The 18,573-nt window shown below is 44.9% G+C and overlaps 1 protein-coding gene across 8 annotated transcripts in view; it reads left to right on the top strand.

Moving 5' to 3' along the window:
- NSMCE2 (NSE2 (MMS21) homolog, SMC5-SMC6 complex SUMO ligase) overlaps nt 1–13,252 on the top strand; it is a 270,105-nt gene extending 256,853 nt beyond the window's left edge. For all 8 annotated transcript variants that reach the window (XM_077944027.1, XM_028852907.2, XM_015145978.3 and 5 more), the window contains 3 exons: nt 3,343–3,443; nt 3,836–3,942; nt 12,903–13,252. In XM_077944027.1, the coding sequence (XP_077800153.1) occupies nt 3,343–3,443; nt 3,836–3,942; nt 12,903–13,017 (323 nt within the window). In that variant the 3' untranslated portion in view covers nt 13,018–13,252. The remainder of the gene's footprint in view (nt 1–3,342; nt 3,444–3,835; nt 3,943–12,902) is intronic.
- The last annotated feature ends 5,321 nt before the right edge of the window (nt 13,253–18,573 follow it).

The raw sequence follows: 18,573 nt of genomic DNA on the forward strand, positions 1-18,573 counted from the left end.
ATGCCATTGCACTCCAACCTGGGCAACAAGAGCAAGACTCTGTCTCTGTCACTCAGGCTGGAATGCAATGGCATGATCTCCGCTCACTGCAACCTCCACCTCCCAGGTTCAACCAATTCTCCTGTCTCAGCCTCCCAAGTATCTCAGGTTATAGGCGCCCACCACCACACCCAGCTAATTTTTGTATTTTCTTTTTTCTTTTTTTGAGACGGAGTCTCGCTCTGTCGCCCAGGCTGGAGTGCAGTGGCGCGATCTCGGCTCACTGCAAGCTCCGCCTCCCGGGTTCACACCATTCTCCTGCCTCAGCGTCCGGAGTAGCTGGGACTACAGGCGCCCACCACCACACCTGGAGAATTTTTTGTATTTTTAGTGGAGATGGGGTTTCGCCGTGTTGGTTAGGCTGGTCTCGAACTCCTGACCTCAGGTGAACCACACGCTTCGGCCTCTCAAAGTGCTGGGATTACAGGCATGAGCCACTGCACCCAGCCTTGCTGTCAAAATTGAGTTTATGAAGAAGTAAATCCAGCCCTACATATCGCTTCCAAATTATGTATTTTTGATTACCAAATCAACAATTAATGAAGTTAACTTCACATTTGCACAGACCTTTAACATTTGGTAATTTCAGTACTATTGTTACTCTGTTTTGAAGCCAATCAATGGTTTTTAAGGTCTCAGACGTTTGTTTAGCTCCCTGAAAAGCTGGAAGCCCCGAGGCACTGCACCTTAATGCCCAGTGGTTAAAAATGCTCTGACTGGTTATGCCCGAGCCCTGAGATCTTCACTGCCTTCTTCAAAGAATGAGAGCTGGTTTAGGGGACAGCAAGCTGGCATACAAATACACCAGTCTACGCCAAGAAGGTGACTCTCAAAGTAGTTGGAGGCAGAATCCCTGTGTTGCAATTAATTCTCTAGGTTACCTTGAATGAGAGCTCCGCAGCCCTTTCCCTGCCCCTCAGTACAGCTTGAGCATCCCTAATCCCAAAATCCAAAACCCACAATGCTCCAAAATCCAAAACTTTTTGAGCACCAACATGACGCCACAAGCAGAAAATTGCACATCTGACCTCATGCATCAAGTACACACGAGTGTTAAAAATACTGTATAAAATTAGCTTCAGGCTATGTGCATAAGCTTTATATGAAACGTAAATGAAATTCATGTTTAGACTTGGGTCCCATCCCCCAAGATATTTCATCACGCATATGCAAATATTTCAAAGTCCGAAATCCGAAACACTTCTGGTCCCAAGCATTTCGGATAAGGGATACTCAACCACTAGTGCCTTTGCAAACAAACACCTCATCTGGCCTAGGTAATGGCCCACAGGCATCAGTTCTGTGGTACCGAAAGTTATGCCACACCACCTGAACCAGAAACAAGGGCTTCCTCTCATACATTAAGAGGAAAGCCATTTTTATGTCTGTATTATTTTGCCAAAATTAAAGAAGGAAGGGAAGGGAGAAAAGAGTAGGGAAGGGAAAAGAGAAGGAAGGAGAAAGGACTACACCATCAACACATGTTTAGAAAGCTACTGATATTTTGGCCAGGCCCCATGGCTTATCCTGTAATCCCAGCACTTTGGGAGACCAAGGCAGGTAGATCACCTAAGGTCAGGAGTTGGAGACCAGCCCGGCCAATATGGTGAAACTCCATCTCTACTAAAAATACAAAAATTAGCCAGGCATGGTGTTGTGCACCTATACCCCCAGCTACTCAGGAGGCTGAGGCAGGCGAATCACTTGAACCTGGGAGGCGGAGGTTGCAGTGAGCCAAGATCACACCATTGCACTCCAGCCTGGGCGACAGAGCGGGACTCCATTTCAAAAAAAAAAAAAAAGCTATTGATCTTTAACTTCTGTGCAAAATTACAAGTATCTTTTCTTCAGAGAGAATGGCTTTCATGTGAGATACTCTCCCATCATCCCATTCAAAGGTTGTCTATCATCTGTTTTTTGTTTTCTTTTGTTTTGTTTTGTTTTTTTCAGTTGGGGGCAAATGGGATGTAATGCAAAGAACATCAGTTTCAGAAGCAGCTCATGCTCTGTTTAAATCCAGTCCTGTCACTATCGCTCAGCAGTTCTCAAAGTGCAGGCCAGGGAACTCTAGTGTACTCCAAGGGTCTTTTGGAGTGTCCATAAGGTCAAAACTTCTTTATAATAATAGTATGATCTCATCTGCCTGTTTCACGCTCATTCTTTTCATGAGTGAGTTTTCCCAGAGACTACAGGATATGTGATATTGTGACAGATTGAATACATATGCAGATATCAAAATCCAACTGGCTGCTATGAAGCCAGACATTCAAGATATTTATAAGAATGGAAAACAGTGCCATTCTTCTCACTATGTATGTCTGTGTGTATCGGGGGGATGTTCTGGAAATATAATTTTAACTTTTAAAATGTTGTTTATGGTAATATGTAGTGGGATTATTGTTATTTTTAATTTTTTTTTTTTTTTTTTTTTGAGACAGAGTCTTGCTCTGTCACCAGACTGGAGTGCAATGGCGGGATCTCGGCCCACCGCAACCTCCACCTTCTGGGTTCAGGCAATTCTCCTGCCCCAGCCTCCTGAATAGCTGGGACTACAGGCACCTGCCACCACACCCAGCTAATTTTTGTAGTTTTGGTAGAGATGGGGTTTCACCATTTTGGCCAGGATGGTCTCGATCTCTTGACTTCATGATCCGCCCACCTCGGCCTCCCAAAGTGCTGAGATTAAAGGCGTGAGCCACTGCAACTGACTTTATTGTTATTTTTTAATGAATTTTAAATTCCTCAGTCTTAATGTCTAATCTGCTAAATATTGATAAATATAACCCACATAGAAAAAAGCTTCAAAGAGTTCATACCTACAACTAAAAAGTTTGAGAAGCCCTGCACTACCTAATAGTAATGACTGTTTATTGATTATTCCTTTGTACCATGAGCTGTGCAAAGCATACCACATTCTTCATCTCTTTTAATCTTTGCCACAAGCCTGTAAAGCAGCGGCTTTAGAAAAGCGCACCTTGCTAGCCTAACGTCTCACCACTGGACAAGAAAGAGATAACTAGGTCGGTTCTCTGACTCTGAAGCCACTCTCTTGGTCACTTTCTGTATAACTTTAAAAAAGAGGTTTTTTAACTGCTCTGAGCCTCAGTTTCCTTATCAAAAATAGTCAGAATGAGGTACCCCGTAGTGTTCTCTGAAAAGCAGAAGAGTTTCTATGCATCCAGTCCCTACATGGGGGCCAACACCAAATTCACCCCCAGAAACTCTTCGCCTCCTTTCCTTCCACTCCTTCCTTTTCTTTGACATTAGACCAGGGAGGCTTATCAACTGTCCATTTTCCTCTAGATGGTCTTCAAGCCGACAGAGAAGCTGACGGAACAGAAGGAGTGGATGAAGAGATGATTGTGACCCAAAGTCAGACCAACTTCATGTGCCCCATTACGCTGGTACCGCTTCCTCCTCCTTCCCCTGAAAGAAACATGATTCACTTCACAGAGGCAGAAAGATTCCTGTTTGCTTTCTGGTTTGATGTCACTTAGGGAGTTAAGGAGGGAGTAAAGAAAAGTGCTGGGGGTTGAAGAGTATCCACGGGAGGTTCTTGGGCTGGAGAGAGCTGTCACTAAATCGTGCCCTTAAGGATCCAGGACTAAAGTCATGGCCTACAGGCCAAGTGACAGTACTGCCACTGGATTCCCTGCATTTCCTTATCTAAAGCCTAATAATTATCTAAAGCCATGAGAATGGGAAGTTAAACATAGAAAGCTCAGGACTAGGACAAAACAGCTACTGGAAGTTGATCATTATCATTCCTGAAAGCCCAACATCTCCTTGATTACAGTTGGAAATGAAGAAGCCAGTGAAAAATAAAGTGTGTGGCCACACCTATGAAGAGGAAGCCATTGTTGGCATTATTGAGTCCAGGCACAAGCAGAAGAAAAAGGCCCGGTGAGTGGACGCAGGGAAGGAAGTGGAGCCTTCCCCAGTGGTAGTCACTCAGAGGTGGTGTGTTCACGCTAGAGGAAAAGACACTTCAGTGTCTCTTCTGAATTCCGTTCACCTCCCGAATACTGTAAACATGGAAGTGGGCTTTCTGGAAAAACAATACTTGAGGGAAAAATTAGTAATCTGTTCAGGAAGAAGCTGAGGGAACTTCAACCACACCTTCAAAACAGAATAAGGCCAGGCGCAGTGGCTCATGCATGTAATCCCAGCACTTTGGGAAGCCGAGGTGGGCAGATCACCTGAGGTCAGGAGTTCGAGACCAGCCTAGCCAACATGGTGAAACCACATCTCTACTAAAAATACAAAAATTAGCCAGGCGTGGTGGCAGGTGCCTATAATCCCAGCTACTCGGGAGGCTGAGGCAGGAGAACCTCTTGAACCCAGGAGGCGGGGGTTGCAGTGAGCCAAGATTGTGCCACTGCATTCCAGCCTGGGCAATAGAGCTAGGCTCTGTCTCAAAAAAAAAAAGGTTTAAGTAAATTTGTGGCTAACTCATAAATGATAAATTATTTTTTTAATTGGAAGTTTTGCAGAATCTTTAAAAATATACATAATACATGTTATATATTATTTTATATGTATATCATATATATTATTGATCTTTAAATATATATAATATACACACACACACACACACACATATATATATATCTCGCCTTCCTTCCCCTCCTCCCATGAACACGGACGACCATGCTCTGTTCCTGTAATAACACAGAATCCTGAGTTAGCCAGACTGACTGGCATTGACTCAGTTTGGCATTTCTTGTGCTCTTATCATGGATTTGTTGCAGGAATGGAATTGCAGGTGTGACTAGTTCTCAGTTGACTTCTGATAACAGTCCCTTTGATGTGTGGCTTGCTTCTCCATTGCCCAGAAATTTGCTGGTCCAGACCTAGAATTGGAATTCCCCAGCACTCCTCATCTGGGTGTGGACTTAGAGATAATATATTGGAGACTAAAGATATCTTGATGGTCATTCAGGCAAGTAACTTATCCTTTTTATTCTAGAAGAATAGTGGCTTTGCTGCCTAATGTTTGCAAAATGTAGACCTTAGTACATTTTGATCTGTTTTAAGTTTCTGACTTACAGTTGAAATGTCAGATTTCGACCGGGTGCGGTGGCTCACGCCTGCAATCCCAGCACTTTGGGAGGCCGAGGCAGGTGGATCACGAGGTCAGGAGATCAAGACCATCCTGGCTAACATGGTGAAACCCCATGTCTACTGAAAATACAAAAAATTAGCTGGGCACGGTGGCGGGCACCTGTAGTCCCAGCTACTGGGGAGGCTGAGGCAGGAGAATGGCGTGAACCCAGGAGACAGAGCTTGCAGTGAGCCGAGATCGCACCACTGCACTCCAGCCTGGGTGACAGAGTGATACTCTGTCTCCAAAAATAGAGGGGGAATTTGAATTGTTAAATGGCATGGCATGCTTTATTTTTTCTTTATGGCATGGCATGCTTGCTTTCTTTCTTTTTTTTTTTTTTTTTTTTTCTGTGACAGTTTCACTCTTTTTGCCCAGGCTGGAGTGCAATGGTGCGATCTAGGCTTCCCGCAACCTCCGCCTCCCAGGTTCAAGTAATTCTGCTGCCTCGGCCTCCTGAATAGCTGGGATTACAGGCATACACCACCACGCCCGGCTAATTTTGTATTTTTAGTAGAGATGGGGTTTCTCCATGTTGGCTAGGCTGGTCTCAAACTCCCAAGCTCAGGTGATCTGCCCGCCTCCGCCTCCCAAAGTGCTGGGATTACAGGCGTGAGCCACCGCGCCCGGCCATGGCATGCTTTCGTTAGTTTCCTTATCCATAAATGGATGACAGTCATTGTAATCGCCTCATTGGCATATTTAAAATTTAAATAAGATACATGCGAAGTACTTAAAGTCGCTGGTACACAGTAGGGCTCAGTAAAAATTGTCCCATCATCATCTTCAAACTTGAGCCACTATCAACATCCTCTTCATTTTTTTCCACCATTACTCTATAGGCATGGGAGAGGAGGACAGTTTTAAAGGAGTAAGATGAGCCAACCTGGAATTTAGGAAGTTACTCCAATAGCAATGCAGAGATGGATTAAGGAGGCATGAGGCAAAAAAAGTCAGTTAGGATGCTTTTACAGTAGCTTAAGTTATAGATAATGAGAGCATAGAGATGCAAGAGTGATTGTGGAGGTATAGTTAATGACATTTGACGACTGAATGTAGGAGAAAGGAAGAAGCAGCGAGGGGTGGCTGACATTTCTCATCTGGGTGTCTAGGACTGTCATTTGCTCATTAGCCTTCAGAGAAGGCATGAGAGGGGAACACTCTTATTGGAGGATTGTGATAGACTCAGCTCAGGTCATCCTAAATTCAAGGTCCCAGCAATATAGCCCCGTGGAAGTGTCCAGGAATGCAGCAAATGTGAGTTTTGCAATCAGGGAAGGACTCAGAACTATCGATGTGGATTGGGAGGTTATCAGTGTAGAGGAGTCAACCCACTCAACTACCATCGCAAACGCAGCTCTGGAACTGATGCATTCGCCAGCAGAGAGCCAGCAAGGCAGGACCTGGGCCTCCCCCGCGATATCCGCGAGGCCAGAGCCCGACTTCGTTCTGCTCACTGTGACGTCTCAGCACCCTGGTGCCAACCCTCAAAAAACACTTTGTTGACCAGTGAAAAGATCAATCAGCAGAAGAAGACCCCAGCAAAGCAGTCTAAAACATAGCCAGGAGCCAGGAAGAGTGATAAGGGGTGGAGGCTCATGGGAACTTGCGGGCGGGATGGGCAGGGTTCTGAAGGCCAGGTGCATTTGAACAGCAGTAGATTAGAACTCAGGGCCTTCTTGAAACCGACTCCAGATGTTTCTGATGAAGCATAAAGTCGTGTCATTTCCCATGATGCATGTTAGAGTGATGAGTATTTCTGGGTTCGCTTTGTTTAGAAACGTCCATGACACATTGTCTCATTTCTTCCTCCTAGATTGTTCTAGTTATGTTTATTTGTTTAGACTGGAGTTCCAGATCCATTGTGTTCTGGGCACTGCCTGATATTTACTGTGCAAGCTTCAGGCCCTGAGAAGGCCTCTCTGCACTGCCTTGAGTCAGAATAATATTGTTGAGACTTTAGCCCCAGCCAAGCACAGTAGTTAGAATAATTTCCTAAAATATATCTGTTAACAATAAGCCTATTGGCCGGGCGCGGTGGCTCAAGCCTGTAATCCCAGCACTTTGGGAGGCCGAGACGGGCGGATCACGAGGTCAGGAGATCGAGACCATCCTGGCTAACACGGTGAAACCCCATCTCTACTAAAAAATACAAAAAACTAGCCAGGCGAGGTGGCAGGCGCCTGTAGTCCCAGCTACTCGGGAGGCTGAGGCAGGAGAATGGCGTAAACCCGGGAGGCGGAGCTTGCAGTGAGCCGAGATCGCGCCACTGCACTCCAGCCTGGGTGACAGAGCCAGACTCCGTCTCAAAAAAAAAAAAAAAAAAACAATAAGCCTATTTATTCACTTAAAAATAAAGCTGCCTTATGATTTCCTTTTTTTTTCTTTTCCTTTTTTTTTTTTTTCTTTTTTTTAATGTCAGCCACCCCTCGCTGCTTCTTCCTTTCTCCTACATTCAGTCAGTCATCAAATGTTGTACTCCAGGCTGGAGTACAACCTCTGCCTCCCAGGTTCAAGTGATTATCGTACCTCAGCCTCCCGAGTAGCTGGGATTATGGGCACACACCATCACGCCCGGCTAATTTTTGTATTTTTAGTAGAGACAGGGTTTCACCATGTTGTCCAGGCTGGTCTCAAACTTCTGGCCTCAAGTGATCTGCCCACCTTGGCCTCCCAACCTTATGATTTTCATATATTAATATTTCTAACTTGACCACAGTCACTTTTTTGCTTTTTTGTTTGAGAACAGGAAACGTATTTTTAAAAGTCATATTTAAGAGCATGTAGAATAAAATGAAGTTGAATAGAAATGGGTCATTCAACAGCAGAACTCCAGCTTTGTGCTTGGAGTTCCTGTTTCAACACTTATTGACAAGCCATTCAACCTTTCTGCCTCAGTTTCCTCATCTGTAAAGTGGAAATAACATCAGCATCTCACAGCATTTCAGGGGCCAAAGAAATGGTAGGGAATTCCATTCTAGGTCTGGACCAGCACATTTCTTGGCAGAAGAGAAGCAAAAGCACTTAGTTGAAAGCTCTTTTGGGAGCGAAGAGCGCTAAACAAATAGCTGCAGGGTTGTTAAGACCGAGACTGATAGAGTTGTTATCGCTCCCCGTGCCGCTTAGTGACACATTATTTTAGACTCGGGGGTGTGAGATAGAATTACTGTCTGTGTTGAGGTATGACAGGAATCCCTCCCACTCAGATTTCCAGAGGTCTCTATAGACCTTCTGTCTACAGCTTGTAGACTAAACCTTGGAATTCTTGGGACCCAGATCCAGGAACTCCCAGGATCATGTACTCTTGAGCGTTTGCAGAGGCCAAGGTTCCCCACAGCCCTGTGGGACCCCAAGGCCCAGTTCCCTTTGCTCAGCGGTCACCTTTGTGCTTGCCCCGTGCTGCAGTGAAATGCTCTGCTTGGGCAGTGCCTGGAGGTGGGGACCCAGCCACTCCTTCAAGGTTTGAAGGGCTGACTCCTGCACAGCGATGATGCGGCAACTGAAGATCAGGTATTGCCACACCGAACTCGCTCACCAGGATGTCGTGGGATTAATGCCGAATGCTTGTGGAGACAGTTGTTTCTCCAGAGGAGGCATGCCCTGATTCAGCACTGTGGCATGATGGCCTTCTCCTATCCTTTCTGCTTTAAAAACTTGTGTTTATTGGAGATGAAGTGAGAAACAAGGTTCTTCCCAGTTCCAGCATCAACCTTGCCTCCAGGAAGTCTTCCCTGAGCCCGTATTCATGCTGGACAAAATGTCATTAGCACCCCATGTCATGCCAACATTGTCAGCGCAGCTGGCTCCCCTCCACGAGCTTCTTGAGAGCGGAAGCTGTGGACTAGAGCAGGGACTGGTGCACGGCAGGACCTGAAGTGAACTCCCCAGTCCTTGACACACATCAGCCTGCTTATTTCTCACCTTATTTGACAGGCTTGTGCTCTGCCTTCATGTTCTTAAAGGGAAAAACTGAGTCACAGAGAATTTAGTAAGTTACCCAGAGTGACACAGCCAGGGGGTTTAAGCCCAGGTCTTTGTCACTCTTGACCTGCAATTCTGTCAGTAGGCCATCCCGCTCCCCTTAGGAGGGCTTTTTGGTTCATGCCTCTACCATCAGAGTCTATCCCCTCAGTGCCCTGGGCTCCATCCCAATGAAGTGAAGGTGGGTGCCTGTTCTGCAGCTGAGTGTGTGGTTAAGCCCATCAGACATTGTCAGCGTGCTCTCATGCACTGACTAAAACCATGATGTCATCAGGAAGTCCTCCCCACCTCACTCTCCACTTCCCTCTCCACTGCTTATTCACTGTCTGGCTATCAGAGTTAAGGCCTTTCCTGGGTAGGATGGAAGAGACCAAGGCCAGGCAGCCCAAAGCAGATATGCAGGGTTATGTATTAAGGGAGGGTCATCCCAGCAACCTACTTGGACTTGCATTTCAATGTCATGGAAGCCAAAGTTATGATACTTGGCTTTTCTAGTTACAAAAGTGTCTGTATCCTCTTCATGATCTTAGCTGCTTATTTTCATACAGACATAATTCACCAGGCACGGTGGCTCACGCCTGTAATCCCAGCACTTTGAGAGGTCAAGGCTGGTGGATCACTTGAGCTCCAGAGTTCAGGACCAGCCTGGGAAACATGGTGAAACTCTACAAAAAATTTTTTAAAAATTAGCCAGGTGTGATGGTGTACACCTGTGGGCCCAGCTACTCAGGAGGCTGAGGTGGGAGGATTGCTTGAGCCCGGGAGGCAGAGGTCACAGCAGAGATAGTGCCACTCCAGCCTGGGTTACAGAATGAGACCCTGTCAAAAAAAGAAAGGAGAAGGAAAGAAAGAAAGAAAAGAAAGAAAAGGAAGGAAGGAAGGAAGGAAGGAAGGAAGGAAGGAAGGAAGGAAGGAAGGAAGGAGGGAGGGAGGGAGGGAGGGAAGAAGCAAGGGAGGGAGAGAGAGAGAGAAAGAAAAAGAAAGGAAAGAAAAAGAGGAAGGAAGAGGAGGAAGAAGAAGAGAGGAGAGGGGGAGGGAAGGGAATGGAAGGGAAGGGGAGGGGAGGGGATAATTCACTTTGAGACTTCACAGCATAGGGGGACAGGCTAGGGAAAAATACAGATTTTTAAACTAGTGTAAAACATTTCTCCAACTTTGCCCTAATGCAAAGCCAAATCATCAAAATGATGCATACCTGGGCCAAATCACCCTGATCCTCTTTCATATAATTGCCTTTCTGTAATTATGATTTAACACATCATGCACCTGAGTATATAGGGCTTTTTTTTTTTTTTTTGAGACAGAGTCTCACTCTGTTGCCCAGGCTGGAGTGCAATGGTGCGATCTCGGCTCACCACAACCTCCACCTCCTGGGTTCAAGCGATTCTCCTGCCTCAGCCTCCCGAGTAACTGGGATTACGGGCACCTGCCACCACGCCCAGTTAATTTTTGTATTTTTAGTAAAGATGGGGTTTCACCATGTTGGCCAGGCTGGTCTCAAACTCCTGAGCTCATGTGATCCACCTGCCTCGGCCTCCCAAAGTGCTGAAATTACAGGTGTGAGCCACCGTGCCTGGCCATATTTTAATATTTTTAAAATAAATATTGTTATTAAGCATATTATTTATTTCATTGATTAATGCCCCTCTAATGTAAAGACTCCTTGATCCACAGATCAGGGCCAAGAAATACTTTCTCTTTCATGTTGGACTGTTGGGCTTCCTACCACTAGACAAATTGGAGTTCCCATGACCAACTTTCTTTCCTTCTCTTTTGCATCTTTAGTGTGGTTTGCATATTTGTTGTTTTTGGTCTTAATATCCTGTGCTTTATGGAGAGCTGTCTCAGATCACTGGGCCAGAGCTCTGTGTGGACAGGAACCATATATTTGTATTTCACAGTTGCATGCTTAGAACCTAGCACAGGACTGATCCCTAGAAGAATCAATTAATGCATGAATGGGTACGTGCCTGTGTTGGATATATGCAAGGTAGAAATAGATCCAGAACTTTAAAACTTCTTGGAAGAATGATGATGAGGGAACACATGATAGTCACGGGATCAGGAAGGGAATTAACATCATTGAGCACTGTGTTGCCTGTCACCTTGGGAAATAGGGGTTCTCTCCCCATTTTAAATCAGAGGCAAGAGAGGCTCAAGAAGGTTATTGTGAATTGCCTGTGGTCTCATAACTAGCAAGTAGGTGGTAGAGAGAAAATTCAGACCTAGATTAGCTTGACTCCAAACATTGGGCCTCTAATCTACCAAAATTTGGTTCACTTTGAGAACCAGATTCTTTGAGAAGAAATAGGTGATGTCATCCAGCCCACTGCCCTCAGAGCAGATCACATGGAAGCAGAGCCGTGGCTTGTTTCCACCCCTTTCTGGGTGACTCACACTGATGTCTTCAGCTGCAGCCTTTCCACTGAGTCTCAGTGGTCCACTCAGTCTCTTCTGGGAGAGCTACTGGGCATCCGTTCCAGAGGAAACAGATACCAACCGGGACTGTGGCTCTGTGCTGCAGCCTGTTTTGCCCCATCATTTCCCACTGTGATAAAGGGCACTACCAGTCACTGATCTGCCCAGATGAAGCTCGCTTCTTCCCTTTCCCTTACACTCCACAGCCTCTCCGTTGACAAGTCCTACAGGTTCTATGGTCAAGCGTGTCCTGAAGCTGATCGCCATGCCACCCTCGACCAAGCTGCCCTCACCTCTCTCCTGTACCCTGCGGGATCCCCCACGCTATTTTCCCTGCCCCTCTCTTACCTCCCTGCTTTGTGTTCTCCATAAGCAGCCAGAGTAACATTTTCCAGATGTAAACCAAACACACCCCTCCCCCATCTCAAAACCTTCCAGTGTTTTGTCTTCATATTTAAAATAAAATCCAATCTAGGCGGTGGCTCACACCTGTAATCCCAGTACTTTGGGAGGCCAAGGGAGGTGGATCACTTGAGGTCAGGAGTTTGAGACCAGCCTGGCCAACATGGTGAAACCCCATGTCTACTGAAAATACACAAAATTAGCCAGGCATTGTGGCAGGCGCCTGTAATCCCAGCAACTCGGGAGGCTGAGGCAGGAGAATCACTTGAACCCAAGAGGCAGAGGTTGCAGTGAGCCAAGATCACGCCACTGCACTCCAGCCTGGGTGAAAGAGTAAGACTCTGTCTCAAAATAAATAAATTAAATAAAATCCAAAGCCCCATTGGCCCACTGACCTCACTTCCAACTGCTCTCCCTCTTGTCTGGGTCGCTTCAGCCACATAGAGCTTGCTCTCACTCCAGGGCACCAAGCTGGACGTCCTCAGCACTGTACTCGCTACTGCTTTAGCCCGGACCACATGCAGACTTGTTCCCATGCTTCATTCTGGGTCCTGCCCAAGATGAGATGTGTTTGGTGAGGCATGCCCTGAGTCCAGCCAAAGCAGCCATGGCCCCAGCACTGTCTCTTCTTGACCCTGCTTCGTTGCCCTCATAGCCCGTAAGGTGACCTGAACTTACAGCAAGCATTTATTTGGTTCGCTAGTGGTAGCCTGTCTTCCTCATTAGAAAGTTAGCTCTTAATAAGATAGGCACTACTCACATATCGCTTGTGTCCCCAGCATCTGGACAGGACCTGGCTCAGGTAGGGACTCAGCGAATCAATGAATGAGGGCACCTTGGTCCTGACTTTAACACTTTTCCTTTTTCGTTAGAAGTCTTACTTAAACACTTGAGTGTAAAAGAAGTTTCTGCTTAAGGCAGTAAAGGGGACTGACTTGATGTTCTTTCTCCCTTGCAGTTGCCCTAAAATTGGCTGTAGCCACACGAATGTAAGAAAGTCGGATCTCATCCAGGATGAAGCACTTAGAAGGGCGATTGAGAACCACAACAAGAGAATACATCATTCCGAATAGGAAAAGCCACCTGCCCGCAGGGACACCAGCAGCCTACCTCCTACCTCAGCCGTCTGTTGAGAGCAGTGCTGGCCCCAGCAGTTAGGGACTGGCTGCATAGCATACTTGTTTGGGGTAAAACTTGATGCTTTTATGTGTGCTTGAAAACATTTTTCTAAGTTACACAACAGAAATGCAAGCATATTGTTTATTTTTAAGTGTTCTATAATGTTAAATAAAACTTTGATCATCTGCAGTGTCCTCCCTGCACGCCTCCTGATGTAGGGATTGTTCCAGAGGTGCAGGCTTTTCCATTTCAAGGACATCAGATTGATTTTTATAATAGTTTTGGCTAAAGAATGTTTTTCAGCCAGGTGCAGTGGCTCATACCTGTAATCCCAGCACTTTGGGAAGCCAAGGTGGGCAGATCACTTGAGGTCAGGAGTTCGAGACCAGCCTGGGCAACATGGTGACACTCCGTCTCTACCAAAAATACAAAAATTAGCCAGGTGTGGTGGTGCGCACCTGTAATCCTAGCTACTCAGGAGGCTGAGGCAGGAGAATCAGTTGAACCCAGGAGGTGGAGATTGCAATGAGCCGAGATCACACCACTGCACTCCAGCCTGAGCAACAGAGCAAGACTCTATCTCAAAATAAATAAATAAATAAATAAATAAATAAATAAAAAGAATGTCTTTCAAGTGATATTTGAAATTAAAACATATAAAAAAACACCCATTGCAAGGCATTTTCTGTAAGTATAGTAAATAATAGCATTTGGTTATAAAGCAAAGTCAGTTTACTTTCTTGTATTATATTGTATATTGACAGTTCCAAACATATAAATGCTTTTATTGTCATTCTGAATGGAATAGAATGCTCCAGTGACTGGCTAATCAGTGCATTGCAGTGATGATTGATGCCTGTAATGAAAACTTTGCTGCAGCCCTCCAAGAACCTAAAGTACCATCAACAGTAACGACATTCCAGCTGCTCTCTGTTTTTCTAGATGGCTTACTACAAGTGACTTTATCCCCCTGGGCATTAGTGTCTTCAGCCATAAAGTGAAGGTGTTCAACAAGATGTTCTCTGACCCCTGAGAGTCTATGGACTTACACCAGCAGGGTCTTTAAGTTGAATGTCTTCAATTATATTCTAATTGTGTAATGAGTACCAATCTATTGTCTCCATTAGCAACCTTTTATCAACCTTACTATTTAATTAAACAAAATTTGAAGCATACCCTGATGACACTGGAAAACCAAAATAGCTAATAATAGCTAACATTTATTGAGTACTTACTGTATACCAGGTGCCATTCTAAGTGCTTTACATTATATTAACTCATATAATCTTCATACCCCAGTGAGGGAAGCACAGTTCTTACAGATAAGGAAAAGTAGGCACAGAGAAGCAAAGTCACCCATGGCAAGTCAGAGATGGAACTAGGAAATGGCTGAGCTGGGACCATAATCTGGAGAGCCCAGTCCTAAAATCTCCATTCTTAACTCCATACCCTCCTCCTCCCTATTGACTTAATTTAGAAAATGAAAATATATTCGAAGCCCACATTTAGAACCAAAGCTTTTGTAAATAAACAAGTGTGCATGTGAGTGTGTGTGTGTGTGTGCATGTACAAAAAAAGTCTAATTAAAATGGAGACCTACTCAGGAGGATCACTCAAGCCCAGGAGTTTGAGACCAGCCTGGGCAAGATGGCAAGACCCTATTTCTATTAAACAAGAAATAAGGCTGGGCGCAGTGGCTCATGCCTGTAATTTCAGCACTTTGGGAGGCCAAGGTGGGTGGATCATCTGAGGTCAGAAGTTCAAGACCAGTTTGGCCAACATGGCAAAACCTCGTCTGTACTAAAAATACAAAATTGGCTGGGCACAGTGGCTCAAGCCTGTAATCCCAGCACTTTGGGAGGCCGAGGCGGGCAGATCATGAGGTCAGGAGATCAAGACCAGCCTTGTCAACATGGTGAAACGCTGTCTCTACTAAAAATGCAAAAATTAGCCTTGGTGTGAGCCTGTAATCCCAGCTATTCAGGAGGCTGACATATTAAAATTGCTTGAACCTGGGAAGCAGAGGTTGCAGTGAGCCAAGATTGTGCCACTGCACTCCAGCCTGGGCAACAGAGCTAGACTCTGTCTCAAAAAAAAAAAAGAGCCACCCCCATAATTCAGTCATCTCCCACTGGGTTCCCCCAACAACATCTGAGAATTTTAGGAGTTACAATTCAAGATAAGATTTGGGTGGGGACACAGCCAAACCATATCATTCTGCCCAGCCCCTCCCCAATTTCATGTCCTCACATTTCAAAACCAATCATGCCTTCTCAACAATCCCCCAAAGTCTTAACTCATTTCAGCATTAACTCAAAAGTTCACAGTCCAAAGTCTCATCTGATACAAGGGAAGTCCCTTCTGCTTATGAGTCTGTGAAATCAAAAGTAAGCTAGTTACTTCCTAGATACAATGAGAGTACATGTATTGGATAAATACAGCCATTCCAAATGTGAGAAATTGCCCAAAACAAAAGGACTACAGGGCCTATGCAAGTCTGAAATCCAGTGGGGCAGTCAAATCTTAAAGGTCCAAAATGACCTCCTTTGACTCCATGTCAAATCCAGGTCAAATGGATGCAAGAGGTAGTCTCCCATGGCCTTGGGCAGCTCCACCTCAGTGGGTTTGCAGGGTGTAACCCCCCTTCTGGCTGCTTTCATGGGCTGGCATAGAGTATCTGCAGGTTTTTCAGGCACATGGTGCCACCATTCTGGGGGTTGAAGGATGGTGGCCCTCTTCTCACAGCTCCAGTAGGCAGTGCCCCTGTAGGGATTCTGTGTGGGGGCTCTGACCCCACATTTTCCTTCCACACTGTCCTAGCAGAGGTTCTCCACGAGGGCCCCGCCCCTGCAGCAAACTTCTGCCTGGGTATCCAGGCATTTCCATACATTCTCTGAAATCTAGGTGGAAGTTCCCAAGCCTCAATTCTTGACTTCCATGCACCTGCAGGCTCAACATCACATGGAAGCTGCCAAGGCTCAGGGCTTCCACCCTCTGAAGCAACAGCCCAGCTGGGACACAGGGCACCAAGTCCCTAGACTGCACTCAGCAGAGGGACCCTGGACCCAGCCCATGAAACCATTTTTTCCTTCAAAACCTCTGGGCCTGTGATGGGAGGGGCTGCCCCAAAGGTCTCTGACATGCCCTGGAGACATTTTCCCCACTGTCTTGGTGATTAACATTTGGCTTCTTGTTACTTATGCAAATTTCTGCAGCTGGCTTAAATCTGTCCTCAGAAAATAGGATTCTCTTTTCTATTCCATTGTCAGGCTGCAAATTTTCCAAACTTTTATGTTCTGTTTCCCTTTTAAAACTGAATACCTTTAACAACATCCAAGTCACCTTTGCTTTGCTGCTTAGAAATTTCTTCTGCCAGATACCCTAAATCATCTGTCTTGTTCAAAGTTCCACAAATCTCTAGGGCAGGGGCAAAATGCCACCAGTCTCTTTGCTAAAACATAACAAGAGTCATCTTTGCTCCAGTTCCCAAAAGGTTCCTAATCTCCATCTGAGACCACTTCAGCCTGGATTTCATTGTCCATATCATTATCAGCATTTTGGTCAAAGCCATTCAACAAGTCTCTAGGGAGTTCCAAAATTTCCTACATTTTCCTGTCTTCTTCTGAGCCCTTCAAACTGTTCCAACCTCTGCCTGTTACCCAGTTCCAAAGTCACTTCCTATTATTTCAGCAGCACCCCACTCTGCTGTACTGTATTATTCATTTTCATGCTGCTGATAAAGACATACCCAAGACTGGGCAATTTACAAAAGAAAGAAGCTTTATGGACTTACAGTTCCAGATGGCTGGAGAGGCCTCACAATCACAGCAGAAGGCAAGGAGAGACAAGTCACGTCTTACATGGATGGTGGCAGGCAAAAAGAGAGCTTGTGCAGGGAAACTCCCCTTTTTAAAACCATCAGATCTCATGAGACTCATTCACTATCACGAGAACAGTGCAAGAAAGACCTGCCGCCATAATTCAATCACTTCCCACCAGGTTCCTTCCACAACACGTGGGAATTGTGACAGTTACAATTCAAGATGAAATTTGGGTGGGGACAAAAGCAAACCATATCACTAGCCAACATGGTGAAACCCCATCTCTACCAAAAATACAAAAAATGATCTGGGTGTTGTGGCATACACCTGTAATCCCAGCTACTTACGAAGCTGAGAGACAGAATTTGCTTGAACCCAGGAGGCAGAGGTTGCAGTAAGCCAAGGTCACTGCACTCCAGCCTGGGCAACAGAGTGAGACTGTCTCAGAAAAAAAGATAAATAATTTTTTTTTAATGCAGGAAATAACTGAATTTGACATCTACTGGGCAGTAAAAGCCACTAAATAATAACATATTTGAGTTTAAAAGCATAGTCTAACATGGGTGAATTAATTTTGAAAGCACTTTTATGGAATTCAGAAAGTAATATGACATTCAGTTGTCTAAAAACTAAATGCTTTTGAATTTCCTAAGATGCTTTATCTGAATCAGACTTTATGGAGGAAATGATTGTATTTAAGCCAGAACAAACATACTTTTCATGGAATGTCGTTCCTTTGTGAAATATTTTGCTTACTAAACAGATAGGGGTAAGCATGAAATTCTTCCCAACATTGGATTTGCATTTTTCCCAACTCTTTCTAAAGAGAATTCTGGAATATTTGTATGGGTACCAATACCAGTTAGAAAAATGCAAAATAACAGTATTTCACTTTTGAAAAGGTATAGTATTTATATCTTCTGAAATCTTTCCCTTCTTTAGCCTTCAGAAACTGTTTCATAAATTTGTCTAGCCATTCAAAGAGTTTGATGTTGTACACAAAATTGATTTTCATCTTTGAAGGTCTATCATTTGATTGTTAGTATTGGTCTGGCATACTATTAGCTTTTTCTTTTTTTCTTTTTTTCTTTTTTTTTTTTTTGTTGAGACAGTGTCTCGCTCTGTCACCCAGGCTGGAATGCAGTGGCGCAATCTGAGCTCACTGCAACCTCCACCTCCGGGTTGAAGCAGTTCTCCTGCCTCAGCCTCCTGAGTAGCTGGGATTACAGGTGTAAACCACCACATCTGGCCCAATCTGGCATATTTATTAAGTTTCTGTTACAGGAGTTTTTTTTTTAATGGAACCATTTGTTCAATTAAAATTATATTCATCTTCTTTAGTAACCCAATGTTTAAGATAGTTTAAAGGAGAGCTGTTCTAGTCAAAGAGGAGGTGGGAGTTGCAGCTCCCCTTTTCCCAGGACAATCCCAGAGTCCTATCTGAGATTACCCCAAGGCCACATGAGTGGCATTTGAAAACTGCACTAGACATTGTAGCAAAATAATTTTTCAGATATGACTGATTTAAGACTAGGACAATTGTGTGGACATGGCATTTTTTTTTTAAATGCTGATTATTTTAAGAAACTTTCAACTAGCACATTTGAAACATTACCACACGGCCAGGCACGGTGGCTCACGCCTGTAAACCCAGCACTTTGGGAGGCCGAGTCAGGCAGATCACTTGAG

This window comes from Macaca mulatta, chromosome 8 (genome assembly GCF_049350105.2).
Source record: "Macaca mulatta isolate MMU2019108-1 chromosome 8, T2T-MMU8v2.0, whole genome shotgun sequence".
Taxonomy (NCBI): Eukaryota; Metazoa; Chordata; class Mammalia; order Primates; family Cercopithecidae; genus Macaca; species Macaca mulatta.